Source organism: Helicoverpa zea, chromosome 2 (genome assembly GCF_022581195.2).
Source record: "Helicoverpa zea isolate HzStark_Cry1AcR chromosome 2, ilHelZeax1.1, whole genome shotgun sequence".
Classification (NCBI taxonomy): Eukaryota; Metazoa; Arthropoda; class Insecta; order Lepidoptera; family Noctuidae; genus Helicoverpa; species Helicoverpa zea.
Window position 1 is genome coordinate 6341493 of NC_061453.1, and position 24794 is coordinate 6366286.

General features: G+C 34.9%; 6 protein-coding genes across 8 annotated transcripts; 3 read left to right on the forward strand and 3 right to left on the reverse strand.

The window, feature by feature from the left end:
• Positions 1-266: 266 nt before the first annotated feature.
• LOC124642325 (40S ribosomal protein S5) lies at positions 267-1237 on the reverse strand. Of its 2 annotated transcripts, none has more exons than XM_047180714.1 (2): positions 1091-1237; positions 267-980 (listed from the first exon to the last, which is right to left on the reverse strand). In XM_047180714.1, the coding sequence occupies exon 2, from the start codon at positions 969-971 to the stop codon at positions 312-314; it is 660 nt and encodes a 219-aa protein (XP_047036670.1). In that variant the 5' UTR covers positions 972-980; positions 1091-1237; the 3' UTR covers positions 267-311. The 2 variants fall into 2 exon arrangements, with proteins under 2 accessions (XP_047036670.1, XP_047036677.1); XM_047180721.1 differs by having other exon boundaries at positions 1065-1191.
• Positions 1238-2348: 1111 nt separating this feature from the next.
• Positions 2349-6108, forward strand: LOC124642232 (succinate--CoA ligase [GDP-forming] subunit beta, mitochondrial). Of its 2 annotated transcripts, none has more exons than XM_047180569.1 (5): positions 2349-2392; positions 3023-3902; positions 3994-4149; positions 4738-4972; positions 5189-6108. In XM_047180569.1, exons 2-5 carry the CDS (start codon positions 3228-3230, stop codon positions 5386-5388), a joined length of 1266 nt encoding a protein of 421 aa, XP_047036525.1. In that variant the 5' UTR covers positions 2349-2392; positions 3023-3227; the 3' UTR covers positions 5389-6108. The 2 variants fall into 2 exon arrangements, with proteins under 2 accessions (XP_047036525.1, XP_047036534.1); XM_047180578.1 differs by lacking the exon at positions 2349-2392 and having other exon boundaries at positions 3023-3099; positions 3192-3902.
• Positions 6109-6144: 36 nt separating this feature from the next.
• On the reverse strand, positions 6145-10320 carry LOC124642214 (mitochondrial-processing peptidase subunit alpha). Its single transcript, XM_047180528.1, has 12 exons — positions 10160-10320; positions 9769-10007; positions 9583-9662; positions 9359-9499; positions 8723-8860; positions 8476-8613; positions 8015-8152; positions 7852-7924; positions 7401-7533; positions 6992-7157; positions 6700-6832; positions 6145-6417 (listed from the first exon to the last, which is right to left on the reverse strand). The coding sequence occupies exons 1-12, from the start codon at positions 10216-10218 to the stop codon at positions 6236-6238; spliced, it is 1620 nt and encodes a 539-aa protein (XP_047036484.1). The 5' UTR covers positions 10219-10320; the 3' UTR covers positions 6145-6235.
• Positions 10321-10826: 506 nt separating this feature from the next.
• On the forward strand, positions 10827-12994 carry LOC124642221 (NADPH:adrenodoxin oxidoreductase, mitochondrial). The gene is made up of 4 exons (XM_047180542.1): positions 10827-11340; positions 11445-11601; positions 11681-11800; positions 11909-12994. Exons 1-4 carry the CDS (start codon positions 11162-11164, stop codon positions 12857-12859), a joined length of 1407 nt encoding a protein of 468 aa, XP_047036498.1. The 5' UTR covers positions 10827-11161; the 3' UTR covers positions 12860-12994.
• Positions 12995-15249: 2255 nt separating this feature from the next.
• On the forward strand, positions 15250-17123 carry LOC124642226 (tRNA (adenine(58)-N(1))-methyltransferase non-catalytic subunit TRM6). Its single transcript, XM_047180557.1, has 2 exons — positions 15250-16700; positions 16983-17123. Exons 1-2 carry the CDS (start codon positions 15468-15470, stop codon positions 17061-17063), a joined length of 1314 nt encoding a protein of 437 aa, XP_047036513.1. The 5' UTR covers positions 15250-15467; the 3' UTR covers positions 17064-17123.
• LOC124642205 (serine/threonine-protein kinase GA29083) lies at positions 17111-24610 on the reverse strand. Its single transcript, XM_047180517.1, has 14 exons — positions 24401-24610; positions 24097-24314; positions 23118-23217; positions 22814-23008; positions 22613-22726; positions 22177-22364; positions 21967-22053; positions 21716-21876; positions 20972-21090; positions 20625-20724; positions 20357-20502; positions 19949-20098; positions 19350-19592; positions 17111-19099 (listed from the first exon to the last, which is right to left on the reverse strand). The coding sequence occupies exons 2-14, from the start codon at positions 24312-24314 to the stop codon at positions 19043-19045; spliced, it is 1878 nt and encodes a 625-aa protein (XP_047036473.1). The 5' UTR covers positions 24401-24610; the 3' UTR covers positions 17111-19042.
• Between the last annotated feature and the right edge of the window lie 184 nt (positions 24611-24794).

The following is a 24794-nucleotide window of genomic DNA, read 5'->3' on the forward strand; positions in this document are numbered from 1 at the left end:
TACATACTGTTCAGAATTCTTAACAAACTTAGTTCTTAAGGAACTGACCTACTCAATATATAGACCACAAAATGTGAATAAGGCCTCAAGCCATACAACTATTGTATAAAGTATGAACTTAATGTAGTAGGCTCCCATAACTTCAAGTACAAGAGTAGAATAAATGCACAGTACTGTAATCACTAGTATTTAATTAACTACATTATATAGGTGTGTACTTGTAAATGTAATGTAAAAAATATTAAGGAGAAATAAATAAAAATCAATGAATTTTAAAGTTTTTTTTATTGAGACATCTTATAATGTAGGTTTTAACGGTTGGATTTAGCAACACGCTCCAACTCATCCTTCTTCTTAATGGCATAAGAGTTAGATGAACCCTTGGCTGCGTTGATGAGTTCATCAGCAACGCACTCAGCGATAGTCTTAATGTTTCTGAATGCAGCCTCACGCGCACCAGTGCACAATAACCAGATAGCCTGGTTTACACGGCGCAGGGGAGACACATCCACAGCCTGACGACGCACTGTACCAGCGCGACCGATCCTAGTAGAGTCTTCCCTAGGGCCGGAGTTGATGATGGCTGTGACAAGCACCTGCAGAGGGTTCTCTCCGGTCAGCAAGTGAATGATTTCGAACGCGTGCTTGACGATCCTCACAGCCATGAGCTTCTTGCCATTGTTACGGCCGTGCATCATGAGAGAGTTGGTTAAACGCTCAACGATGGGGCACTGAGCCTTACGGAATCTTTTGTGCGCATACCTGCCAGCGGAGTGGGGCAAGTACTTAGCGTACTTCTCTTTAACGGAGATATAATCCTGCAGGGACATGTCAGAGACCTGGACATCATAACAGCTCCATCTTCCGAAGAGTTTAATTTCGGGAATGTCAGCGGCTAGGGGCAGAGGCGCGTTGTCAACAGCCATGCTGCCCGCTTCGGCGTTGTCATCATTCCAGTTCTCCTCAGCCATGATGATTGCCTACAAATAAACAGTAACACATTATAATCTATTCTAAATCACCAAAATACACAAACATTCACTTAATTATCACAAAATAATTACTTTTACAAGCTAAAAATGATTCTAACCTCCTGTTGTCAAAAGAACACGAGAAAAAGGAAGTTCTTCACACGCTGAAGGTTGGCATTACGATAATGGTGTTACCATAATAAAAAATAATAATGAAAATTACTATTACCGCAAAAAAATCATTGAGCCCGCTACATGCTATCGTGTTTATCCCGCCCGAATGTTATTATAGCCTAAGCGGGAAAGTGGGCATCTCAGTAAACATAATTTATATATGCACCAATATTATAAGCAACGCAGTAGATTTTTTAGGAATAAAATGATGTTGATAAAGTATGACACCACTGTTATACTAATTTTGTATAGGTGGCTAATAATGATATACCTGAACCATTGATATTGATAAAATATATAAATAATTCCTATCGATCTAATGACAATGACCTAAAATGTACCGAAGAGTTCCCAGTTTATTTTTGGACTATTTATTCTCCACAGTGCGCACCCGAGACTGTCAATTAAATTGCGCAATATTAATGGAGTGTCTAGAATCCGTGTATGGTAGATATTGAATATTGCCCAGTGCCCACTGATTTTTAGGGACTATATTTTATATATGCACTATATGGATATGGTATAAATAAAAAATGACAGTTGACTATTTTGACACCTCTGCTTGACAGTGTTCACCGCTATTTCTGAATAAGGAAACTTATGGAGCTGTAACAATGTCATAATTATACAGTTAACAGTTATAGTTATGTTACAGTGTAGAAGAAAGTAAAATAAAGAAGTCACAAACTTCTTTACTTTACTTTAAGTTTGTGACTTCTTTCCTTTACTTTGTTCTACACTGTAACATAACTTTGCCTTTTTTGCAACTATGTTTGGTAGGGCCCACCAGTCTCACCGCATGCAGCTGAGTACTAGTGTTTTACAAGGAGCAACTGCCTATCTGCACTTCTCAACCGAACCCAATCTGGGCATCTCGATACCCCTTGGTAACCGATTGTCAGACTTTCTCACTACCCGTAACGACTGCCAAGGATGTACCAAAAGACATAAATTAACTTTAAGAATTCTTTATTATTTGCCACGAAGGTAACCATAACGAAAAAAAAACTCTTTTCGCTAAAAGTTATGACAAAATCATCTATATTTTTGTTGATTGATACAATACTATGTATACCTGTTCTTTGGCTAAGGAGATATTCATTCACGTATTTTTCGTAGGTATGGCAGATCTATTACATTCCTTATTCTTCAGAGACCTCTATTCATTCATTCATTGTTGTTCATTCATTGGAAAATCATTCGGTACTCTAGCTAGAATCCAATTCAATTCAATTGAATTCAATTTAATTTCAGTCTAGACATGGGAAAAACGTATCATTGAAAAGAAAAGATTGATATGTATCTTTTGATCACTGGGATATGTATCACTCTTTTGTATCTCTATATCCTTTCGAGTCCGCGAGTGACATTGTACTGTTGCTCAGAGTGAGTCGCTTCGTTCAATTCAATCCAATGTATCACTAAATCAGTACGAACTAAGAGTGATAGATTCGTTTAGGATAGATAGATTCGTATATCAGTTTATAATATTTTTAAGTTTATTTTTTTTTTATTTTTAAGTTTCTATTTTTCATTTTGAATTTAAGTTTACGATTTATGTAATTGGCTGTAAACGCCGTGTAAATCGAATAAATAAATAAAAATAATGGTCAAACACTTATTCTCGGTATCGAGAAAGTGAGACAGAATATTCTGGGAAGTGCGAAAGAGATGTCTGGACTTTCCGATGAGAAACCGTGACGCCAGCCGCTCAACGCTGTGTGTGCGAGTGAAACACAGATACAAACGGACGACGGATTGAATGAGTTGTTAAAGATATACTGATACATTCGGATTTGAACTGATACAAAGAGTGAGTGATAAGAACGGAAAGATACATATCTTTTTTATCTATCACTCCTGAGTTACCCATCTCTATTTCAGTCATTTATTTTTATTTGCGCTGTAGTAAGAGGTGAATAAATAATAAGTAGAAAAATATCTTGATTAACCGGTTAGACTTCAAATTCTCTTCAAATAAAAGAATTAATTTGAGCAGTTATCTGAATATCTGCTTTTAAAGAAGTGTTATCATTATTTTCGTAGGTTAAGTAAGATTTCCGCAACTGGACAAAGTTCGAAATGGCTGCGTTAAAAAAGCCGAAGAATCTGAAACTACTAACCGTGCTAGTGCCCAGATTTTGTCCGCAAGTGTCGGTGAGAAGAAACTTAAATTTGCAGGAATTCCACAGTAAGGACTTGCTCAAAAAGTATCAAGTTTCTGTTCAAGACTTCCGAGTTATTGACTCTAAACTTGACACTAAAGCACTGGCCGATTTTAAGGCTGATGAATATGTTGTAAAAGCTCAGATTCTAGCCGGTGGTCGTGGTAAGGGCCACTTCGATAATGGCTTTAAAGGAGGTGTCCACCTGACCAAGAACCGCGATGAAGTTATAAAATTAGCTAAGAATATGATTGGACACAAATTGATTACCAAACAAACACCAAAAGATGGGATAATGGTCGAGAAGGTAATGGTTGCAGAGAGTGTAAACATTGTGCGAGAGACATACTTCAGTATTGTGATGGAGAGATCCTTCAATGGTGCCGCTATAGTTGCGTCTCCCGCCGGCGGAATGGACATTGAGGCGGTCGCTGAAAAGACGCCACACTTGTTGAAGACTGTACCTGTTGATATCTATGAGGGTGTCACAGACAAATTAGCTAATGAAATTGCAGAATTTTTGGAATTCAAAGGAGCGCTAAAGGGAAAATGTGCTGAAGAGATTAAAAAGCTTTGGCAGCTCTTTTTGAAGGTATATTTTTTCCTTTAACACCAATTATTTACATACAATATGATACATTCTTATATGTTATCCTGTACTAATCAACAATTTATATTTCCAGGTAGATGCCACACAGCTGGAGATTAACCCTCTAGTAGAGACTGATGATGGCAGAGTGATCTCTGTGGATGCTAAGATTAACTTTGATGACAATGCCAACTTCAGGCAGCAGGAAATATTTGCTCTTGATGACTTATCTGAGAGCGATCCTAGAGAAGTAAGTTGATTTTATGTTGTGGCATAATGTGCCATAATAATGATGTCATAAGGCTCATGTTAAGTATGAATAAGATAGTCCAGCATAGTCTTGAGAATTATTGTTGAGTGAATACTAAAGGTCCTAATAATACACATCAAAAGCAAGAAAATGGTAACATTGTAGAGGAATTATTTAAAGTTTCAAAAAACTAAATATTATTAATAAATAAATACTATTAATAAAAAAATAAATTGGCTATGGTAAGTTAAGATAAAATCAATAACAATGCAGTCCCACATTTGATAAAGCTCAACCTTATTAGCAATACCTAGTTTTATTTGCATAAAAATATTACATCACAAGTTGTTCTACTTATCATTGTTAAATAATAGGTGTTTTTATTACCTTTTTTATCACAATATAACCTCTGTTATCATATTTTTATTTGTGACTATTTTCAACTTCAGATAGTGCTGTTTGAGAGCAAAGATAATAATGCAACTCTAACCAATACCAAGCAAAAATAAGACCTTATATAAAAACCTTTTAAAAAATATATAGATGACATGGTATGAAAAAAAAACAATTTACTATGTTCTTTTCCAGAGAGAGGCTGCAGCTCTAAACATTGTGTACATAGACATGGATGGCAGCATTGGCTGCATGGTCAATGGTGCTGGCCTTGCCATGGCAACTATGGACATCATCACTCTAAATGGAGGCAAAGCTGCAAACTTCTTGGACCTTGGTGGTGGTGTAGGCCCTAAACAAGTGTCAGCTGCTATGAGGATCCTGGAATCAGACCCTAAAGTGAAGACAATCTTCATCAATGTGTTTGGTGGTAAGTTGCTGTTTCATGTGAAAACTGCCAAATTTGAGAAAAATATATAGCCAAAAATAAAAGTATAAAAATAGTAATGAGAAGATGAATTTGTAATTGAATTATACATATACTAACCATATTGTATATCTACAAAACTATAACTGTACCAATAGTTTGCAGTATGACATAGTAATAGTTATTCATGTTTTGTTTAACAAATAATTGCATTTGCAGGTATTGTGGACTGTGCTACGATTGCGCAGGGTATTATCACGGCGTGCAAGGAGCGCCTCCCTAAACACCCAATTATTATCAGATTAGAAGGCACCAACTCAAACCAAGCAAGAAAGGTGCTACAAGAGTCTGGTCTGCCACTTCAGATCATCAAGGATGTTGACGAAGCAGCCAAAACTGCAGTTAAACTAGCACAGTAAAAAACATTGATTTCATAATGTTGAATATGTGCTCAATTTGACATTGATTTACATCAAAATACACATTTACTAACATTCAACAAGACAGGTATAATCCGAATTATTTTTCTTCCTTGTAGTTCTCATTATCTACTTGTGCCAAAAGTCATAAAAGAGCTCTCTTGAAATGTGTTCAGTTAATTAAATCCTTGCACAAATATTTTGAATTACCATTACATCAGTTGTAAAATACAAATTAAATAGAATAACATAATCCTTGTAGGCAATAAGTGAGCCAGTTGAACGAAGGCAGCTTTAGTACTCCCATGATTTTAATAACTGTTTTGTTATACTACATAGAATTTACTAGACAATAATTTGCTGGATTGATAGGCAATGTTAAATATGTCAGTCATAAAGATAGCTTTTTATGTCCACCAACATTTACGTAAGTCTTTAGTATTATGAAATGGGCAAGCAAGCAGCATTAGTTGCTTGTTGCAATGTTGATACAAGCTTTTAGAAAGGTTGCTGGAAACCCACATATACATACTTATATAAGTGAGTACTACAAGTACAAGCTTTTTTCCCTAAGAAATGTATTAGAAGACTGAATTTTTGTTTCTAATTTGCTAACAAAATTTGTAAAAGTACTTTAAATGTATTTATGTAAATCAAATGTCTTGCCATGAATTTATGTTAATGTTTTGTATATAGTTTATAATATAGAGCAAATACTAAGCAAGTGTTTCATTATTTCCTGCAATCAAACACCAATTAAAATAAAATTATGAATAACTTTATTAGCATTAATTTTAACAATTTAAGACTACAGTACAGTATAATTCCGGAGGGGGTCCTAGTTTATCTAAGCGCGAAACAAATTCAGTTTTCGTCCCTGTGTTGATGTCTCACTTTTACTGTTTGTTATATTTGCTTGGATTTCTTCGAAGACGGGAAGGCTAGCGAGTTTACCACGAGCGGCTACTGCTGGCTTTGAGCTTAACATTCTTTGGGCGACGCGGATTACATCATCGGCTGTGATTTTTTCTGAAAGAGGAAAAAATTGAATAGAATCCATAACTTTGAACGAATTTATTCAATCACTTTTGTAGAGCGGATTTTGTTTCCCGTTTCCTTTTTGGCAGCGCCACGTATTCCGCAGGATTTCTGGTGGCATCGCTCGAACCGGTAGATGTCAATTATTATTTGCTGTCGCGCATATACGGTAACGTTCATACGCGCCCGCACAAAAACCATGGGGAAGGCTCGCTTGTTTGATAGTGCTTTTAGGATCTAAAGGTTTCGTTGACGAGTTAGTAGAAGACTTACCAATCTCATTAATGAAGAATGAAGGTGGCTTCCGCTTGCCAGTCGCAAGTACTTGACGGCCAACATCTTCAAACACGACTGGTCTTGCTTCTAGATTCATCAATAGCATTGACTGCAACTGAGTCTTTGCTCTCTGCAAAATAAAAATAACAAGATGCTGTAACAAAATTTACAAACTAGCAAAAGAACATTTTTGTAGTGGAATCTTACTCGTAATTCGGTTTCTGCGACTTTGCCGTAACTACATGAACAAAAATAACAAAAAAAAAAACGTTTTGTAATGGAATCTTACCCGTAATTCGGTTTCGCCAACTTTGCCAGCCATGTTAGCGAGTTCCCTTGCGATGACTAGTGTAGTATCGTAAATGCGGTTAGGAGGTGAGGCGGCGTGTATGCAGAACAGTCCTGTATCGCCATAGGCGTGATTGTAGGCTGTGGCGTTGAACATCCAGTGATATCTAGAAAGACAATAGGCACAGTGTTACAAGTGTGTACAATCAAGTCCTACTATTATTTATGATCGACATATAGAATTGACTGATTAATTTTCGGATCTTGAAAGGAGTTCAATACCTAAGACATTATTAGTCAATTCTGTGAATTCTTCTTAATTTTTTTAAGTTTTTTTTTTTTTTCAGACAAATAATAGCGGTCTCCCATTCCTCCTTTGAATATTTATTTAAGAGTATCATTAAAGTTACCTGTTCAGAACATTTGTGTACAGTCTTGTGTACATTCCCTTGCCGGGTCCCCCAGCTGAGAACGAGCCACCGCCTCCCATCATCATGTTCAATACACACGTGGCAACAAAGTCAGGATCACTGTGAGAACAACCTGGAAACAAGTCATGTCGTGTTTATTTATATAACCTTTGGAATGTCAATGATGTTAAATGATCACATGAACTCGTACATTTATGGCATGTAGTTTCAATATTTACACAACTCATTGTGCAATTATTTGAATAAGGTTTTTCTAGGCGAATGTATGATAACTACTAGTTTCTGCCGGTGATGAAAAAATAGGCTGTTTACATATGTATAGACTTTTTAAAACTAGTCCGTATTAATTCCTGAGATAAGAGTGTTCAAATAAAGTCTTCAGCTTTTTAAAATTAGTATAATGATTAATTATCAGTTATTTTATACTTACTTTCTAAACCAATAACAACATGGGACAGTTCAGGGAGATCAGAGCCTGGATAAAGTGGGATTTCACAATCTTCCTGTAATTTGAATAATTCAATATTAACAACATTAATTAAATTTAATTTAAAAAATATTAAGTAAATATATCCTATATTAAAAGTAGGTACCTGTTCCATTCCTCCAGTGTATTGTGCAATTGATTTGTCAACATTAGGCTTGAAGGATTCAATTTGATCAACATGCCAAGTAGGTTTCATATCCACAAAGTATTTCTGCACATACTCCACAAATGGTTGATGTTCAACCTAGAAGACGAATTAAAGAATATTTAATATTAAAAATGTATTATTAATTTAAGTCAGGAGAACATTTCGTAATTAACTAGCGACCCGCCCCGGCTTCGCACGGGATAACACCCCACTATTTTATATTTACCCACTATTTAATGTATGTTATTATTTATTATACATAGAAACCTTCCTGTTTAATCACTCGTATCTATTAAAAAAAGCTGCATGAAAATCGGTTGCATAGTTATGAAGATTTAAGCATACAAAGGGACATAGGGACAGAAAAACAACTTTGTTTTATACTGTGTATAGTGATAAAAGATGTTGTAATTTCTTACTCCAACAGCAGCGACCACCATTCTATCAGGTGTGTAGTGATTTTTGAGGTAGTTCAGAATAATATCTCTGTCTATTTTATTGACATTTTCATTGGGGCAGATTTTGGGAAGTCCAAGAGTGTTTCCTTTGTAGGCAGCCTGTGAAAAAGCATTAAGAAATGATCATACATTTTACAAACAGATGAGTCTACTGTATGGTACAGCAATGTAGTTAATACAAGTCTGATGCAACACCATGTAACGTTACCATATGAATCATATCCATCAAAATAGTCTCCTGTTCAGGCCTCATGGACAATGTCTCCAGCTCAAATGCAACAGCCTGTCTGGCTGCTTCTATTTCATCATTAGACAGCTGTGGTCTCAAAGTCACTTCTGCTAGGACCTGGAAATTACAAAAGTCAAGTTACATTAAAAAGGTTAATAAACCTGATTAATCAATGATCTTGTGGATTTTTTCTGTGACTTGAGTACATTTCTGAACTCTTGCTATCCTATAAAATGTTGAAAAGATTATGGTAACACAAAAAATAAACGAGAATAATAGATCAGCTGATTTGTTTCTTATTTTTGACGACCTCGATGGCGCAATGGTCATCATGCCGGACCGCCGAACCTGAGGTCCCGGGTTCAATTCCCGGTTCGGTCAACATTTGTGTGATGAGCATGCTTGTTGGCCGTGGTCTGGGTGTTAAGATATGTATTTATAAATATGTATATATGTAGCTATATGTAGTTTATCAGTTGTGTTAGCACCCATAACACAAGTTAATAAATAACTTACCATGGGGCTAACCGACCGTGTGTGAAAAAGGTGTCCCAACAATATTTATTTATCAATGAAAACGTGTAACTCTTTTATAGGAAGTTTAGAATATTTTACCTGAGTAACAGCATCCAAACCTCTGGAGTCAGCACTGGTGGCATAGACAGTTGTATCTCTAGAGCCTTGACAGTCGCAGATGCCTCCATGTCTCTCAAGCTCTCTGTGCATGACGTCACGGGTGGCGTACTTATGTGTGGCCTATAATTACAAAGATAATGTAAGCTTTATCTTAAATCTTAAGCCTTCAAAACTTAAGCACTCATTTGTAAAACAATACTTACTCCAAAGCTCAGCTTTTCAAGAAAATGGCAAATACCATTAGGATAAGCAACTTCATACCGCGGACCAGAGTCAATGACCACTGAAAACAAAAAGGTTAGAGTTTAAATTAAAGTTTTATATATAGTTAAACACATGCATTTATGTTTTTTTTTAAGTTCTTAGATATGAATTGCTCTGCTACTTACCACCAGCAGTGCAGAATTGTCCAAACTTTTTTTCTGATGCAACACGGAGGCCATTGCTAAGTACTGTAACTTCAGTGGTAGCATCATCTGTTTTGGCTGTGGAGTAAACCACTGGCGGAAGAGTTGTCATGGGTTCTGACAGCGGTGGCAACGGCGTTACATTGCCTCGGTTCACCGCTGGTGGGGATATTTCAATATCCTGACTATAGCTTCTTGCAGGCCATCGATTTGTATTGACCCTATAGAATATATAATTATGTTAATCATGTTATATATCAGACAGTTAGGTCAGAGGGTCGGCTTATGTCCATATATAGTGGTTATTTCAGAGAAACAATAGCAGACTATATAACACACGCACTCAATAAAATAAAAAGAATCCAATACATACACATTTTTTATAGAAAATAGCCTAGTGAATAGATGTTTTATATCCATTACATGTGACATCCTCGCAGGGATTTAACACGGAATTTTTAGTAAAATTTTATTTTATTAAAAACCAAGTTTTCTCTCTGTGCTATGAAATGGCAGATGAATGAAAATGACATTGACAGTTATATTCAGTTGCCAGTACTATACCAAAGAGTAGGTATACTCAGTTTTATAATCACTAAGCTTTTCAATTTTGGGAAAAGTTCTCAGTAGTTGACAATTTATGAAACAATTATTATATAACAAAAAATCTCCTAATGTATCAAAGTATTGCATTAAATGATGAGCGTAGGATGAATGAATGTTGTTCAGGCGAATGAGGCAAAGTCAATGTGTTCAGGGCATCTTTGACAGTGACAAATGTTATATACCAAAATTTGAATAAAGCCCCAGATTTCCAGGAAATAAGTTAAATTTGGGAATATTTTTTTATAAATAAATACCAATGTTTGTGGCTATAGTAAGTTTTTTATAGACTGATTGGTAAGATGAAAATATTTTTTTTTCAAATGCCTAAATTGACTGGGATAACAGGTTTTATGGTGATATAGGATACTTTTTGTCCGGGTCCGTCTACCGGACTATTCCCTAGGGTTTTTTTAGTGGTTTTTTACTGTTGAGTGAGGCAACTTCGCACCCAGTACTTCAAAAGTTGAAACTCAGGAAAGTGGAATTTGTGCTAGTAAACTAATCAAAAAACAGTTACCTTTTAACTGAATAATGTATTGTATCTTATTTCTATGAATAAAAAAAGAGGAACCCCAATGGGAATAACAATAAGGCCAGCTACAGACAATAAGATTGTGATAATCGTGTTACAATGTTTTGTTAACTTTTGGATATTTAATGTATTTATTTAGGCCCATTTCCACTTGAAATCTGGGTAACTGTAAATATTATCGTAAGTGGCTTTTATCTCTGAAGATAAAGAATTAAAAACATTGTTCACAACGGTATAATGACGTACAAAATATTGCGAAGGGCTTTGTGTTCGTCTTCGTACAAGAAACGACCTCAAATATGTATCGTTGGTGCTGGTCCTGCTGGATTTTATGCAGCCATGCATATTACAAAAAAAATAGACTCTGTGAACATTGATATTCTGGAAAAGCTACCTGTCCCCTTTGGACTGATAAGGTAAGACATTCAAATGATGATTTTGTTTTGATTCCAAATTCTAAACATAACAATGTTTCATATTTTCTGCTTTGATCCTAATTATATATATTTTTTTACTTTAGATATGGCGTGGCCCCAGATCATCCTGAAGTTAAAAATGTAATAAATCAGTTTACCAAGGTAGCCCAACAACCAAATGTTAACTTTTATGGAAATGTAACATTGGGCAAAGATATAAATCTTCAACAGTTGAGACAACATTATGATGCAGTGCTTTTGGTAATAAATTATTCATTCTAAGAAGTTTCTATGTATGTCTAATAGTATTGTCTATTCTTACATGTGAAACATATTTCAGACTTATGGTGCTGAAGAAGACAAAACACTTGGCATTGAAAATGAAGATGCAACCAATGTGATTGCAGCTCGCAACTTTGTAGGATGGTATAATGGACTCCCAAGTGACAAAGATTTAAAAGTAAGTTGAATCATTTACTTTTACTTATTAAATATTTATGGAATTATTGTATCTCCAAAAAATGAGTACCTTGTAGCGTGAGTTTGAAGGAAACCAATTATTTTTCAGATAGATTTATCCGGCAAAACAGCAGCGATACTCGGACAAGGCAATGTTGCACTGGATGTTGCAAGAATTTTACTCACACCTATTGATGAACTGAAAAAGACTGACATTACTGAACATGCTCTAGCTGTATTATCAGAATCCAAGCTAAAAGAAATTTACTTAGTTGGAAGAAGAGGACCATTACAAGTTGCTTTTACAATTAAAGAGCTTCGAGAACAATTGAAACTGAAAAATTGTAGAACAATATGGAATGAAAATGACTTTGTAAACGTGGAAGCAGTAGTGCCTGATCTTCCTCGACCCCGAAAACGATTGACTGAACTAATGTTAAAATCATTAAAAGAAAAGCAAACTGTGACTGATGACAGCAATATTAGCTACTTCAAACCAGTGTTCTTCAGGAGTCCTCATAAATTTTTAGTAGATGCCAAGAAGAATCTAACTGGGATTGAATTAGTTTGCAACAAACTTGTCGGAGAAAATTTAGAACAACAAAAATGTGTACCTACTGGGGAGAAAGAAGTACTTGATTGTGATCTTGCTTTTAGAAGTATTGGTTACAAGAGTGTGAAAGCAGATAATGACTTGGCATTAAATCATGGCTTTGTAGAGAATAATAATGGCATTGTTGAAGATACACATCCAAACTTAGCAAAGCTTTATGTAGCAGGATGGCTGGGCACTGGTCCTGTTGGAGTTATATTACACACAATGGGGAACGCCTTTCAAGTCGCCAAAGTAATGTGTGAGAAATTAAGTAGCATGGATGAGCAAAATAGAGGAGGCTTTGAAGAAATAAAAAAAGTTATTTCTGAGAAAAATGCCAATATTATAGATTGGAATGGTTGGGAGAAGATAGATCAATATGAAAAGGAACAAGGTAAATTACGAGGCAAACCACGAGAGAAGATTTGTAGCGTGGAAGAAATGTTAGAAATTGCAAAGAAATAAAATCCCTTCAACTAAAATATGTTGATAATAATCATCTACGATTCTTAAATCAGAGTAGTTAAGTTAAAACAATTTTATTGCATATGTTTTTGTTTATACATTTTATAAGATGTTAATACAATATTTTGAAATATAGTTCAGTGATTTATTTTTAAAACCACAATAGTTGGAACCAGTACTATAGTAAATAGCGCAAACATTAAGATGTCATGTCGCGAATGGTACCAGTACGCCAATTAGATTATAAACAATCACATTTGAATACCTACCGTAGTATGTAATCAAATATTTAGACCCAGTTTTAGATAAAAATATTTGTTATAAACTAGGATTTATATTTCAGATTCCTTGATCTTCGATAGGAATTAGAAAACATTGCTGGTCTATGAAATGAATTGACATTCACGGCGGGAAAGTCATGTTCCTTGACACCATAGACATAATATTAGTAAACAGGACTGCGCATATAAACCCAAAAAACGAGCCGAGTGAAACAGTTAGTACGGAGGCTGTCTGTCCCTTTCTAATAGGGTGACTATGAGATTAAGCTATGTGAGACAAATCCGAATTTGCTAAGATTATTAAACGCAGATTGGTATTGAAGTTTTAACTTACGCAGTTTGTGACCTTAAGATACTTATAAAGGCTTTTAATAATTAGCGGGAATTAGCAGTATAAAAGCAGGAAGATTCGAAGTGAAGACTGTTTTTTTTGTACTTCTACTTCATATATAGACTGCTGAGCCATTTATGTCGCCTTTCTTCATTTTTTGGGAAGCTATAACACATACACAACAGTTTTAAAATCCATCACCCATATTTTCACTCATTACAAGAATTCATGGGCACCCTAGTTGTTTGGTTTACGAAAATGTTATTATTAGCTAACCTGTGGAACGATATATTGCAACCACCATAGGATTCACTTTTACAAGTATAAACGCAACACTTTTTCACCATTTAAATAGTTTAAATTGATTTAATACAAAAAATATAAACAAAATTTTAAATGCTGATTACGCGCCAAGAATGTTCAGGGTTACCGCTAGAAAAAAAAAAAACAAAATAAAAATTTATGTTGTTTATGTTTGGCTTGTGTTTAAACACCACCCAAAAAAGTACCTATTTTACTACCAAAAAAATTCTAAACGGTTACCAAAATGGATAAATGGTCACCAAATAACGTTTCCAAAAATATTATTAGGTAAAACCATTTTTTCGTATTATCGACTACTAAAAAAATATATGGACGCCTTTAAAATACACTTTAGACCAAATATTATATATTGTCACTACTTAGATGTTACCAATTATGTAATACCATGACTCCTAATTTGGTCATTTTTGTTAGACTAAAAAAGCTAACGATCGCTAGAATATTTCCCAAATACCAATTAATATACTGGGGTTACCAAACGTACGTCGCTTATTTATTGTTATATGAATTTGTGTGTAACTCAGTAGTAAAATGTAAGCACGCAACATGCAGCAAGCATGGCTTCTGTCACGGCTCCGGCACTGCGGGGCTCCGGCGGTCCCATGCGAGCTTATCGTCGCAGATGGTTTTCACGCTCACCACCGCAGCTTCGGCTTGCTGGCCGGCTGAGCCGGCCAGCCTCAGCCGCGGCGGCGAGCCTTAAAAACTACCTGCGCCTCAGCTCGCAGGCCGCCTCGCCCCTCCGCGCCTACGCGGTTTTGAATTGCACTCTAGGGGTAGGGCAGACAAGACTACGTGGAGTCGGTTTTGCAGCGATTCGTTTTCGTCACTAACTTTGATTTTGGTAGTAATATTAATCTTTTAGTTGGATAGAATTTGGTGACCATTAATCCATTTTGGGAACCAAAAATAATATTTGTGCGAGATTTGCGATTTTTCTGATGTTATTTTATTTTTTTTGGATCATAATATTATATACTTTAGTGCCCTTTTAATAAAGTCAATTTATTTTTTTTGGAGTTGTTTATTTTATTTGGTGCCTCAGCCTAGTCTTAAAAATATTTTTGGTGATCGCCTAAATTATACCCTTTATGTTTTAAGAATAATAATTTATATAAATAATTTATTCGTATAATAAATTAATGCGATTTTTATTAATTTATTGACTTACAATTGTTAAAATAAGATAAAAATATATGTGATTCAATTGTTTTTTTGGAAAGACAAAACTGTTGATCACAACATTTTTTTATGCTGGCAAGGTGTTAGAAAGAGACAAACGGCCTCCGTTCTAACTATCCCTCTCGGCTCGGATTTGCCTCTGTGTATTATGCAACAAATTTAGTACCTTATTGCGTTGGAATAGAGTTCATTTTCGTAAATATATATTTCGAGCGTGCGCAATCTTGTTTATTATATTACATCTATGCTTGACACTGAATTGACATTGACAAATGATTGGATTGTCATTGTCAAAGCGGTGTGGGTATGTGGTTGTTTGTTGTATGTATTACTTATTTCTATTTTCCTTACTACATTATGTTATGACTTACGACAATAATAAAGTTAAAGGAATACAGGTTATCGTATTCACCCCGATACGATTTAATACACAGACTCAAGTACTGTTCATCAATAATAAGAGTAAAATATAACCTATAAAAACAACACAATGTCCAACGAAGTGAAAATTGGTGATTACATTGTAATCCAAAAGCAGAACTATAAAAAACTACACAAGTTCAATAAGTCTGATTCGTCCATTAGCTTGGGAAGAGACACTATTAATTTGAAAGGGGTAGAGGGATCACCATATTTCTCAGTATTCAAAATGATTCCTAAAACTACTAAGAAAAATAGAGAATTTACTGTAGAATTAGCAGAAGAAGCAGTGAAACTAAAAGACGAGATTGACATTAAAGTTTCTGGTTATGACAACAGAAATATAATTGATGATGGACGCTCACAAAAGTTAACGGCTGCAGATATAGAGACATTAAAGAGTGATTCAAATAAAGCATCAGATATTGTTGAAACATTAATCAGTAATTCCAATACTTTTCATAATAAAACTGAATTCTCTCAAGATAAATATTTAAGGAAAAAAGAAAGAAAATATTTTGAATACTTCCAAGTATTAAAGCCAAATCTAAGGATTATCAGTGAAATTATGTACAAACTAGAACCAAATAAAATTCAAAACCTGAGGTGTGATACATTATCACAGATTATAACATTGGTTAATATTCACTGTGAAGGGAATCATTTGTTATATGATTCTGGATCAAATGGCTTACTGGCTGCTGCACTTTTGAGTGCTATTGGGGCAAGCACAAATGGCAGGCTAGTACACATGCATCCTGGCAACATGTCACAGAAACAAGCACTGTTAGCTATGAACTTCCCTGAAGAGCAGATGAACAGATGTATTTCTGTTAATGTATACTCTGCACTCCGACAATTCTATCAAGGATGTGATACTAATACTGTCAGTCCAGTACAAGATGAAAATAGTGCTGAACAAAACTCACTGAAGAGAAAGAATGATGATAATTCAGAAGAGTGCCAAGCTAAGAAAATTAAACAGTCAGATAATGAGGATAAAACCGATGTAAATACTGATGTTAATATTGAACAGCCAAGAGAAAATAAGAAGCCAAAATGGCATTTCGACAATATAGCTGCATCAGATATACTACATAAAAAAATGGATTCGTTAGTTATAGCTTGTAAAGAAGATCCACAAAATATCTTTAATGAATTAGTGGCCTTTGTGAAGCCTGGTAGACCGTTTGTGATCTATTACAATGTTGCAGAACCATTGCAACAGTTATTTATGACATTGAAGACACAAAGCAATGTGGCTGCTCTGAAGCTAACATGCAACTGGATGAGAAATTATCAGGTTAGCATATTTCATTACTATACTAGCAGCCCACGGCTTCGCCCGCGTAGAGTTTGGTTATATCACATTTCCAAGAGAATTCTTAAAAACTATCCTATGTTCTTTCTCTTTTTTCTTTTTCAATAGATTAAATATTCTCATGTTTTCATCAAAAGCCATTCAGTAGTTTTTGTGTGAAAGAATAATTCAAACTAGAACATTTATAAATACTTGCAATGTCACATATTGCAGTCTAACAAGTAAAATTCATTATTATAAAAGTATTATTTTAATCATTTTCAGGTGCTGCCAGATAGAACTCACCCAGATGTCCTAATGAATGCATCAAGTGGCTTTTTGTTAACTGGATATGTTCTCAAATGATAATATTTTTTGGTTAATATAAATGTAAATAAAATGAAATACAAATCTTTTATAAATTTATTTATTTCTCTCATTTACTCAATGAACATATCTTGTCTAAATGCATTATAAAATTTTATGAATCACTATGACTGACATGCAATGAATTGCGACTGTTCTTTGATAGTTAATTATGTTCTGCTTCAAAGTACCTGTGTATTCTCAAATGTTAACTTTCATAATATTTTCATATCAATTCACTTTTAAAAATTGGGGTATCTCTATAGGCAAATCTGATTATGTATAAACCACAACAGTAAATTTCTTTATAAAATTTCATAAAATTGTCGAATACAAAGACCACCAAATACAAAATGGAAACATACACAGAATAATCAGTAGGTACTGAGTTATTTTATCTTTCAATACACTGTAATGAATAGTGTCATATCATCATACTGTGGAGGAATGTATTTCAGTCTAATGTGGTTTGCATTTGGTGTTGCTCAGTGATATATTAACACTATATTAAATGAAGAATAACTTAAATAATTGATAGTAAAAAAATTACATAATATATTCGAGAGGAACATTGATTGCTGCGACCTGCGTGAATTATGATACATATAAGCGCGACAATGAAATGAATTTGGCACTTATCTAATTATAAATAACTTTAGCTTGTAATATGCTAAGCATCGGCTGTTAAGTTTAAAGTTATGAACTGCTTGTCATGATACGAGTTGTGCTGCAACAGGGCTTTCATCAAACAACTAAGTATTTTAATCATAAGTATATATTTTATCTCATGTCCTACTTTTTTATTCCACTAGGCTCATAATCACAAATTATAATTGCCAAATGATTTTTTAAATCTGCCTTTTTAGCTAGATCGATACTTTGCGACATTTCTTATAGAAACATCATTGATATTGATACAAGATACATGTAAAGTAAGTTCACATTAGATAACCATTAAGTTCGTTATTTTTGTGATTATCGACATGTTCATTAAAGACTTAACTACATTCATAAAAAATGTTATCGCTGTCGCTAGCACCATTTTTGCAGTTTAACATTTATACATAAGATAAATGATTACATTCATTTGTTTTGTGTGTTCACCATCTGATTTCTTTCTACAAGAGGGGAATGTTTTAATCAAGAAATGAATGATATGATTAAGATATATGATAGAAGCAATAGCATTGGATATATGCCTACAAGCAATTCATATTATACAAAAATCATTACAATTAACTTGCGCTCTACACTTGTAAATATGAATTCATTGAAATAATTAAATAAGATATATTACTCGTATATTACAGAATGTTATCGTTAAATAAAATATTCGTTATAAATATTATAATTTCTTTAAATCTAAAGTTCAATCTAAAACTGAATAGCTAATAAAGCGGTAGGAGAAATCTAGAGATCTTTAGAATAGTCAGATTGATTCAGTTAGCGAAATATAACAATATTGTAATCAGGCTGACACATACACGAGAAACAAAAAGCTATTGAGCAGCCACATTTCATAATATTAAGGGTTGTATAAACTTCGTCAATGTATTGCTACATTAAAATTTTGGCAAGCGTTATGCTAACACTACGGACGATAACATGCCGCTGATTGTCCTAAAGCAAATACCGACGCAGCTACCTCACCCACATTATATTTCGCTGAATAGAAATCATAATAAGAATTTGTTTTATAGTTAAAGACAATAATTCAAAACCAAAACAATAATACTGCACCGAAGTTCGCACCAAACAATATATAAATAAACTATTTATGCATGCAGTATCTTTAAGTAAAATATGTTAAATAATAACTTTGGTATTGGTGTTAACATATCGAAAGGCATACATTGCTGTGTTGAACAGCCCTAAAGGCTAAAGCCGTAGCGTAGATTGAAACGAGCTCAAGTCTCGGCTTGGCCGGTAACGCGTCGTCACAAGGGCGCCGACACCGATTGACGGCGACTCTCGCCCAGCTATGACGAGTCCTCGTCGTACCACGTGCGGAAGTCACAGCTTTCGTCATAATCATCCTGTAAACAATAATATGTGTTACATAATTGCATTTTTTTTATTTTTTAATGGCAAACACGCATGTCCCTTCAAATAACTTTGCACCACTAAAGTAGACTTACTGACTGCAGAGTTAAATGTTCGTACAATTTTCGGGGCATTATATGGCTGGCAAAGTTATTTAAAGTGAACTTAATATGTAAGTAGAGGACACTTTAAACTAGCATTTGCTATACAACTTTAAAGTAAATCAACAAATTGAGGACTAACCGCCATCCAAGCGTGATCGAGTACATCTTCCGCAGCAAAGCGAAGTTCTGGCTGTGGACGCAGCATATTAGCGACGAGGTCGATGGCGCCCGCCGACACGCGCTCCCAGTGCGGCGCCGGGAACTCCAGCCGCGCCGACAGGATCGCGTCAAACAGCTTTTCCTGATCACCGTCAGGAGACGAAAATGGTGGAAAACCGCAAAGCAAAATGTATAGAATAACGCCAGCCGCCCATACATCGATCTGTAGAACAAACAGAGAACAATAGGTTACAAAACGTATTCTATAAGTGGAAAAAAATATTTGGCGAATTTCAAAGTGTGGAGCAAACCTTACCACAACATAGTGTGAAATACTTTTGTAAACATACTCGTAGATATAAATAAATAAAAAGTTCAAGTTCACATCGTGAGAAAAATCCTAATCTTTGATCTATAAAACAACCAGTTTTACGTAATTGCTTCAATGCTACTCAATGTATTGTTTAATATTATATGAATGGCACGTTTCCAAGCATTATGAGGTAATAAGCACGTTTCAATGAGAACAATGGAGATTTTGTTTGGTAATCGATTATTGGTGAATTTTGCGTTTTGCACCTTCAATCCATATCCAGTTTCAAGCAGTATTTCGGGCGCTACGTATGTAGGAGTGCCGCAGACTGCGTGAAGGGGCCGCCACACTTCCACTGCGAGGCCGAAGTCAGCCAACTTCAGGCCGCGTATACTGCCGTCCAGGCCCACCTCCACCTACAAATACATTTTAATATTACATACCATGACACAAAATACTATAAATCGAAGTTAATTATTATAATTATTCTACAAAATATATACGTAATTACTTTTTACGGCTTGCTATGCCAGCTTATGATATGCAATGGAATACAATACAAGTGAAATATGACGCAGATTTTCGAAATTAGGCTGAAATATCTAACATGCCTTCAGGTCGTGATAATTGTATCTGGATGAATTCAAATTAAACTTTGTTAGTTGATAGCTTACCAATAGATTTTCAGGTTTGATGTCACGATGCACTATAGAAAGCGAGTGTAGATATGCGATAGCAGATGTTAAGTGGCCGATTAGCAAACGCGCTTGGGGCTCTGAGAATTTGGAAGCGGCCGCGATACTATCAAACAAGTCTCCACCTAAAAATATAAATAACGTTCAAGTGGAATGAGGATAATAAAGCCATGTTCTATTAGGTATCTTTGTAATATGGTTAATGGTGAAATGATTGGTTAAATCCCAAGAAGCTGTAAATACACACCACTGACTAATTCCATTACAAGGAAAAGCCACTCGGGGCTATCCTGTTCTTCGATAAGTGATACAATTCGTGGATGACACAGCTTCCTCATGACTCGAACCTGAAAATTACGAAATGTAGTATAAAATCACAGAAATTTAGAAAGAGAAATAAATAATGTTGTTGGCATTACATCAAAGGTCTAAGCGTAAGCGCACGCTTTGCAAAATATTTAGATTATTCTATAAGTAGCTGCATGTTACGTCAGGAATATTTTTATAAAAAATAAGAGATAGTAAATTCGGAGCTTAAGATAATAAATGCAAGCACTAAGTAGGTAGTTTGGACTAAGATATGAATGTGTTTACCTCTGCCTCCACATAGTGTTCCTTGCCCTTGCACTTGGCCTTATCAATAACTTTGAGAGCATATTCCTTGCCGGTGGTCTTGTCCTTACATATCCGAACAACAGCGAAGTTGCCGTCACCTATTAGCGATATGACAAATGGTACGATAATGACATTCAAAGAATAGCTCCTAATTATAGAGAAAATAAAATCCGGTCAGGGAAAACTTCACGTGATTACAGATTTCGTGAGAGCGATTACTAAGTTATGTTGTTTTGGTGCTAAACACAGTACCCATTATTTACTTTAAAAAATAAGGGATAATTACAATCATTGTCACTCGGCCTCTTAAAAATTTGTGTAATGTGCTATATTAAAAATGTGTTTGTTTTATTAGTTTATATTAACTTTTTGAATGCCGCTGTTTAGAGAACAATAGAAAATCGATTGTCTCGCGTGGATCCGCGCACCGGCATTCAAAGGGTTAAGCTAAGATACCATTATTAATCTACATTGACGCATGCATGTTTGAGGAGTGATACAACTACTAAAAATGTAAAGATAATGCACAATACATACAGAATTTGTATTGTTTATACCGGCAGAAAATATGCATGTGCTATGGAAAGAAAAAGAAAAAACCCTGACCGAATTCTTAATAAAACACTCACACAAGTAAAAGTACAATAAGAAAATATTTCAGAAGTGTATGGCAGATAGGAAAAATGAAATGTCTGTTCTTATTTTACTGAGTAAAATTCGTACCTATGATTCTGCCGACGCTGTATTTGAGTCTTAAGGGTTGCGGCAGTAGGGGGCCGGCGGAGTCTTCGGAGGCGTCACCAGCTGCGCCCGCGCCGGCTTCACTGGCTGCGCGAGCGGCGCCACCGCCCGCTTTCACTGGCATACGAGGCTTAGGTCCCACCCTATAAACAATACCAATTATAGTAGGTACCTATGATTTTTGTATTTGGTATTGGATGGATGTCTGAGCAATATTTGGTCAAAAGTAAAACCTCGAATTTCTCGATATAGGTGTTTTCCTACATTGCAGCACAGCCTTGTTTTCTTCGAATTCCAATTCGAAATCTTCTTGGTTAACCCTGTAAACAAAAAAATATATTTCTGTGGTTAGTTCCAAAGTAGAAATTCACAAATTCTTTAGCTGATTACATCTTTCAACTAGAAATCTAAAGCTTGTTTCTAGCTTATTAAATAAAGAATACCTTTCATTTCCATAAGCAAAGAACACATCTTCAACTTCGAAGAATTGATTTAGAGCGGTAACTACGGAGCCAGTTCTTGTGAAGACTTTTCGGACACAACCTGTATCTAACTTAACACACTCTGTTATAGCTGCTAACGCATGTTCCAATGTTGGGCTGTTACGTTTGTTCAGTAGTAATCTGCACACCTGTGGATATTTTGCCGAGTTATAATAATATGATGAGATTGCTATACATTGTACAATTAACTACAATAAATTCCATATATATTTTCCTGTTGTATGATTTTACTATAAACTCGTATTTTTCCTTGAAGTAGGTAAACATTACAAATTCACATTTAAGAGAGCTATTCCTATTCTGCTTGCCAATTGTATGTGAAATGTTCAGATGTAAGGGTCACTGAATTGAATGCAATATTTTATGTGTAGTTTACCTTTCGTGGTTTCACTCCATTTCTAATAATAGTAACTATGCGTGGTCTGACTACATTGTCCCCAGCTGGGCTTACTCTTGCTGTCCCGTTGCCAGTAGTACTACTACCATTTGCCTGAAATATTTTTATAGTATCAGTGAGGACATAAAGGAAAAAAATGGTGTAAAATATTTCTGTGTGATTTTATTAAACAAATTATACCTGCAAATACCGGGACAGTCTGTTATTAGCTCTGGCCGGGGACGGACTTGAGCTATCACTCAAGGACTCAGGACCACTTAGCCTGAAAGATTGAGGGGTCACAGCACTGGCTTCATAATCTAGACGTTTGAAGGGCTCACAGAATCCACTACAGACATATGATTGCCCGTCCTCTAGATCATCCAGTTTGCCTATCTGGAAATTTAATTATATCCTATTATTACTCAGGAAGTTTTCACTGATTAAGTTATTATATTTAGAGTCAAATGTATGTAATATTTCAATAAATAGGAGCAAGACTTACTTTTCTACCCTCAAGTGAATATATTGCTCTCACACCACTTGGTAAAGTTACATTGTCAACTAAAACCCTTGTTAGATCTGCTGTGAGACTATCGAAGGACCTGGAGAAAGAAACATTGTTTATTTAATATAGTCTGTTTTAATTTTAATAGTTTTGTTTGCTATCAACCTGTTACATCATTGTGGTAAGTAAAATGATGTTTACAGTAATTTTTAATGTATTTGAGTATTTATTTTTCATGTAGTTACAACAAGTAGGAAGCTATCTGACAACTTGAATGCTTGGTTTATACCTGCTTCCTATAAAAAGTACAATTAGCATTGATTTGAAATCAAATTCAGTAGGATATTTATACATAACGGGAAGGAAAGGCAAATTTACAATCAAGCAATTATCATAGCATCCTGTACAACCTTGATAGTATAATTGTGCCTCATTTTACTGAATATACACTTCAAGTATATATTCAATATTAGATAGCAATCCATAAGGCACTTGTATAGATTGCATTTTTGTTTATAAATATGAAAAATGAAATAAAAATAAAAATTAATTAGAGTATTTTTGTAATATATTTCTTATTGAAACAATGATTTTGTAGGTTGCTTGTAGCCACTATTTCTGTTACAATTCATAATCAAAATCTTATCAAGAAAATTGGTGCTTCTATTTGCCTATACTAGCATAGTTCCCAACTTGATGCAATTGTAACCATATGTTTTGTACCATAGAATCACTGAAGTCAGCAGAATGACACAAAAATGGCTTACTAATGCATTGCGAAAATGATATTACACTATAGGAACAATTGAACATTGCTTCATAATTCACTATTGAACTAAAAGTACTTACATAAATACTTTATAGACTTTGAAATATTAACTATAGGTATGTATAAAAGTGAAAGTGATCTAAACATTTTCTAACTAGAACTAATGATTTAATAGTATTATTTAAATATTTTAGGTATATTACAAACCTGTATCTTTCTGGCAAGACTGGTATTATGACACCTGAGTAGAACTTATCACCATTTCTAAAAAATCTGACTCGTTTTGCTTTCCGCGCGGCTGGCGTTCGGAGTAGTACGTTACGTCGGTTCGTCCTAGTTTTCATAATTTCCATGTCGCTAAAGTCCTTTTCCAGCTCACATACGGAGCTCGATCGGCTGCCACTGCGGCTTAGATTATTTTCCATCTAAAACATATCAGAAGTGATCAGAGCCACAATTGGAGCAGCATAACGGATCATCTTTACAACACGGTCTAACCCAGAACCCTCACCTTCTTTTCTTCTTGGTTCAACGAACTATTTTATAATTGTAATGAAGGAACGTGGTGTCATCACTACTAGTATTTTCCCATTTTGCACTTTTAAAAGTGAAAAGTTAGCAGGTAAAGCAATTGGAATATTAATTTCTGTAAAACTCATGAATCACACAGAAATCAGCGCAGACAGCAGACCAATCAAACGAACGAACGACCATTGATGACCATAAAGAACAAAGATCAAGGAATGAGTGAAAGTGAATATAATACCCGTTGAAGGGAATGAACGAATACTTAAATTATTTTTTTTTTTTTTATTTTACTCATTTTTCACGTGAATGCTGTTTTCATGTTATTATCATTTTTAAATCTCGGAAAAAGGATTATTAAAATATTATAAGGAGTATTT

Coding starts and splice junctions, on each gene's coding strand:
- LOC124642325 (XM_047180714.1), bottom strand. CDS start 971: ATGGCTGAGGAGAACTGGAATGATGACAACGCCGAAGCGGGCAGCATG.
- LOC124642232 (XM_047180569.1), top strand. CDS start 3,228: ATGGCTGCGTTAAAAAAGCCGAAGAATCTGAAACTACTAACCGTGCTA. Junction 3,903..3,993: donor TTTGGCAGCTCTTTTTGAAG/GTATATTTTTTC, acceptor TTATATTTCCAG/GTAGATGCCACACAGCTGGA. Junction 4,973..5,188: donor CTTCATCAATGTGTTTGGTG/GTAAGTTGCTGT, acceptor TTGCATTTGCAG/GTATTGTGGACTGTGCTACG.
- LOC124642214 (XM_047180528.1), bottom strand. CDS start 10,218: ATGTCACATGTAATGGATATAAAACATCTATTCACTAGGCTATTTTCT. Junction 9,663..9,768: donor ACAATTCTGCACTGCTGGTG/GTAAGTAGCAGA, acceptor TTTTGTTTTCAG/TGGTCATTGACTCTGGTCCG. Junction 7,158..7,400: donor TACACAAATGTTCTGAACAG/GTAACTTTAATG, acceptor TTGTCTTTCTAG/ATATCACTGGATGTTCAACG.
- LOC124642221 (XM_047180542.1), top strand. CDS start 11,162: ATGACGTACAAAATATTGCGAAGGGCTTTGTGTTCGTCTTCGTACAAG. Junction 11,341..11,444: donor GTCCCCTTTGGACTGATAAG/GTAAGACATTCA, acceptor TTTTTACTTTAG/ATATGGCGTGGCCCCAGATC. Junction 11,801..11,908: donor CAAGTGACAAAGATTTAAAA/GTAAGTTGAATC, acceptor ATTATTTTTCAG/ATAGATTTATCCGGCAAAAC.
- LOC124642226 (XM_047180557.1), top strand. CDS start 15,468: ATGTCCAACGAAGTGAAAATTGGTGATTACATTGTAATCCAAAAGCAG. Junction 16,701..16,982: donor ACTGGATGAGAAATTATCAG/GTTAGCATATTT, acceptor AATCATTTTCAG/GTGCTGCCAGATAGAACTCA.
- LOC124642205 (XM_047180517.1), bottom strand. CDS start 24,314: ATGGAAAATAATCTAAGCCGCAGTGGCAGCCGATCGAGCTCCGTATGT. Junction 22,727..22,813: donor GACTGTCCCGGTATTTGCAG/GTATAATTTGTT, acceptor AAAATATTTCAG/GCAAATGGTAGTAGTACTAC. Junction 21,877..21,966: donor CCTATATCGAGAAATTCGAG/GTTTTACTTTTG, acceptor TATTGTTTATAG/GGTGGGACCTAAGCCTCGTA.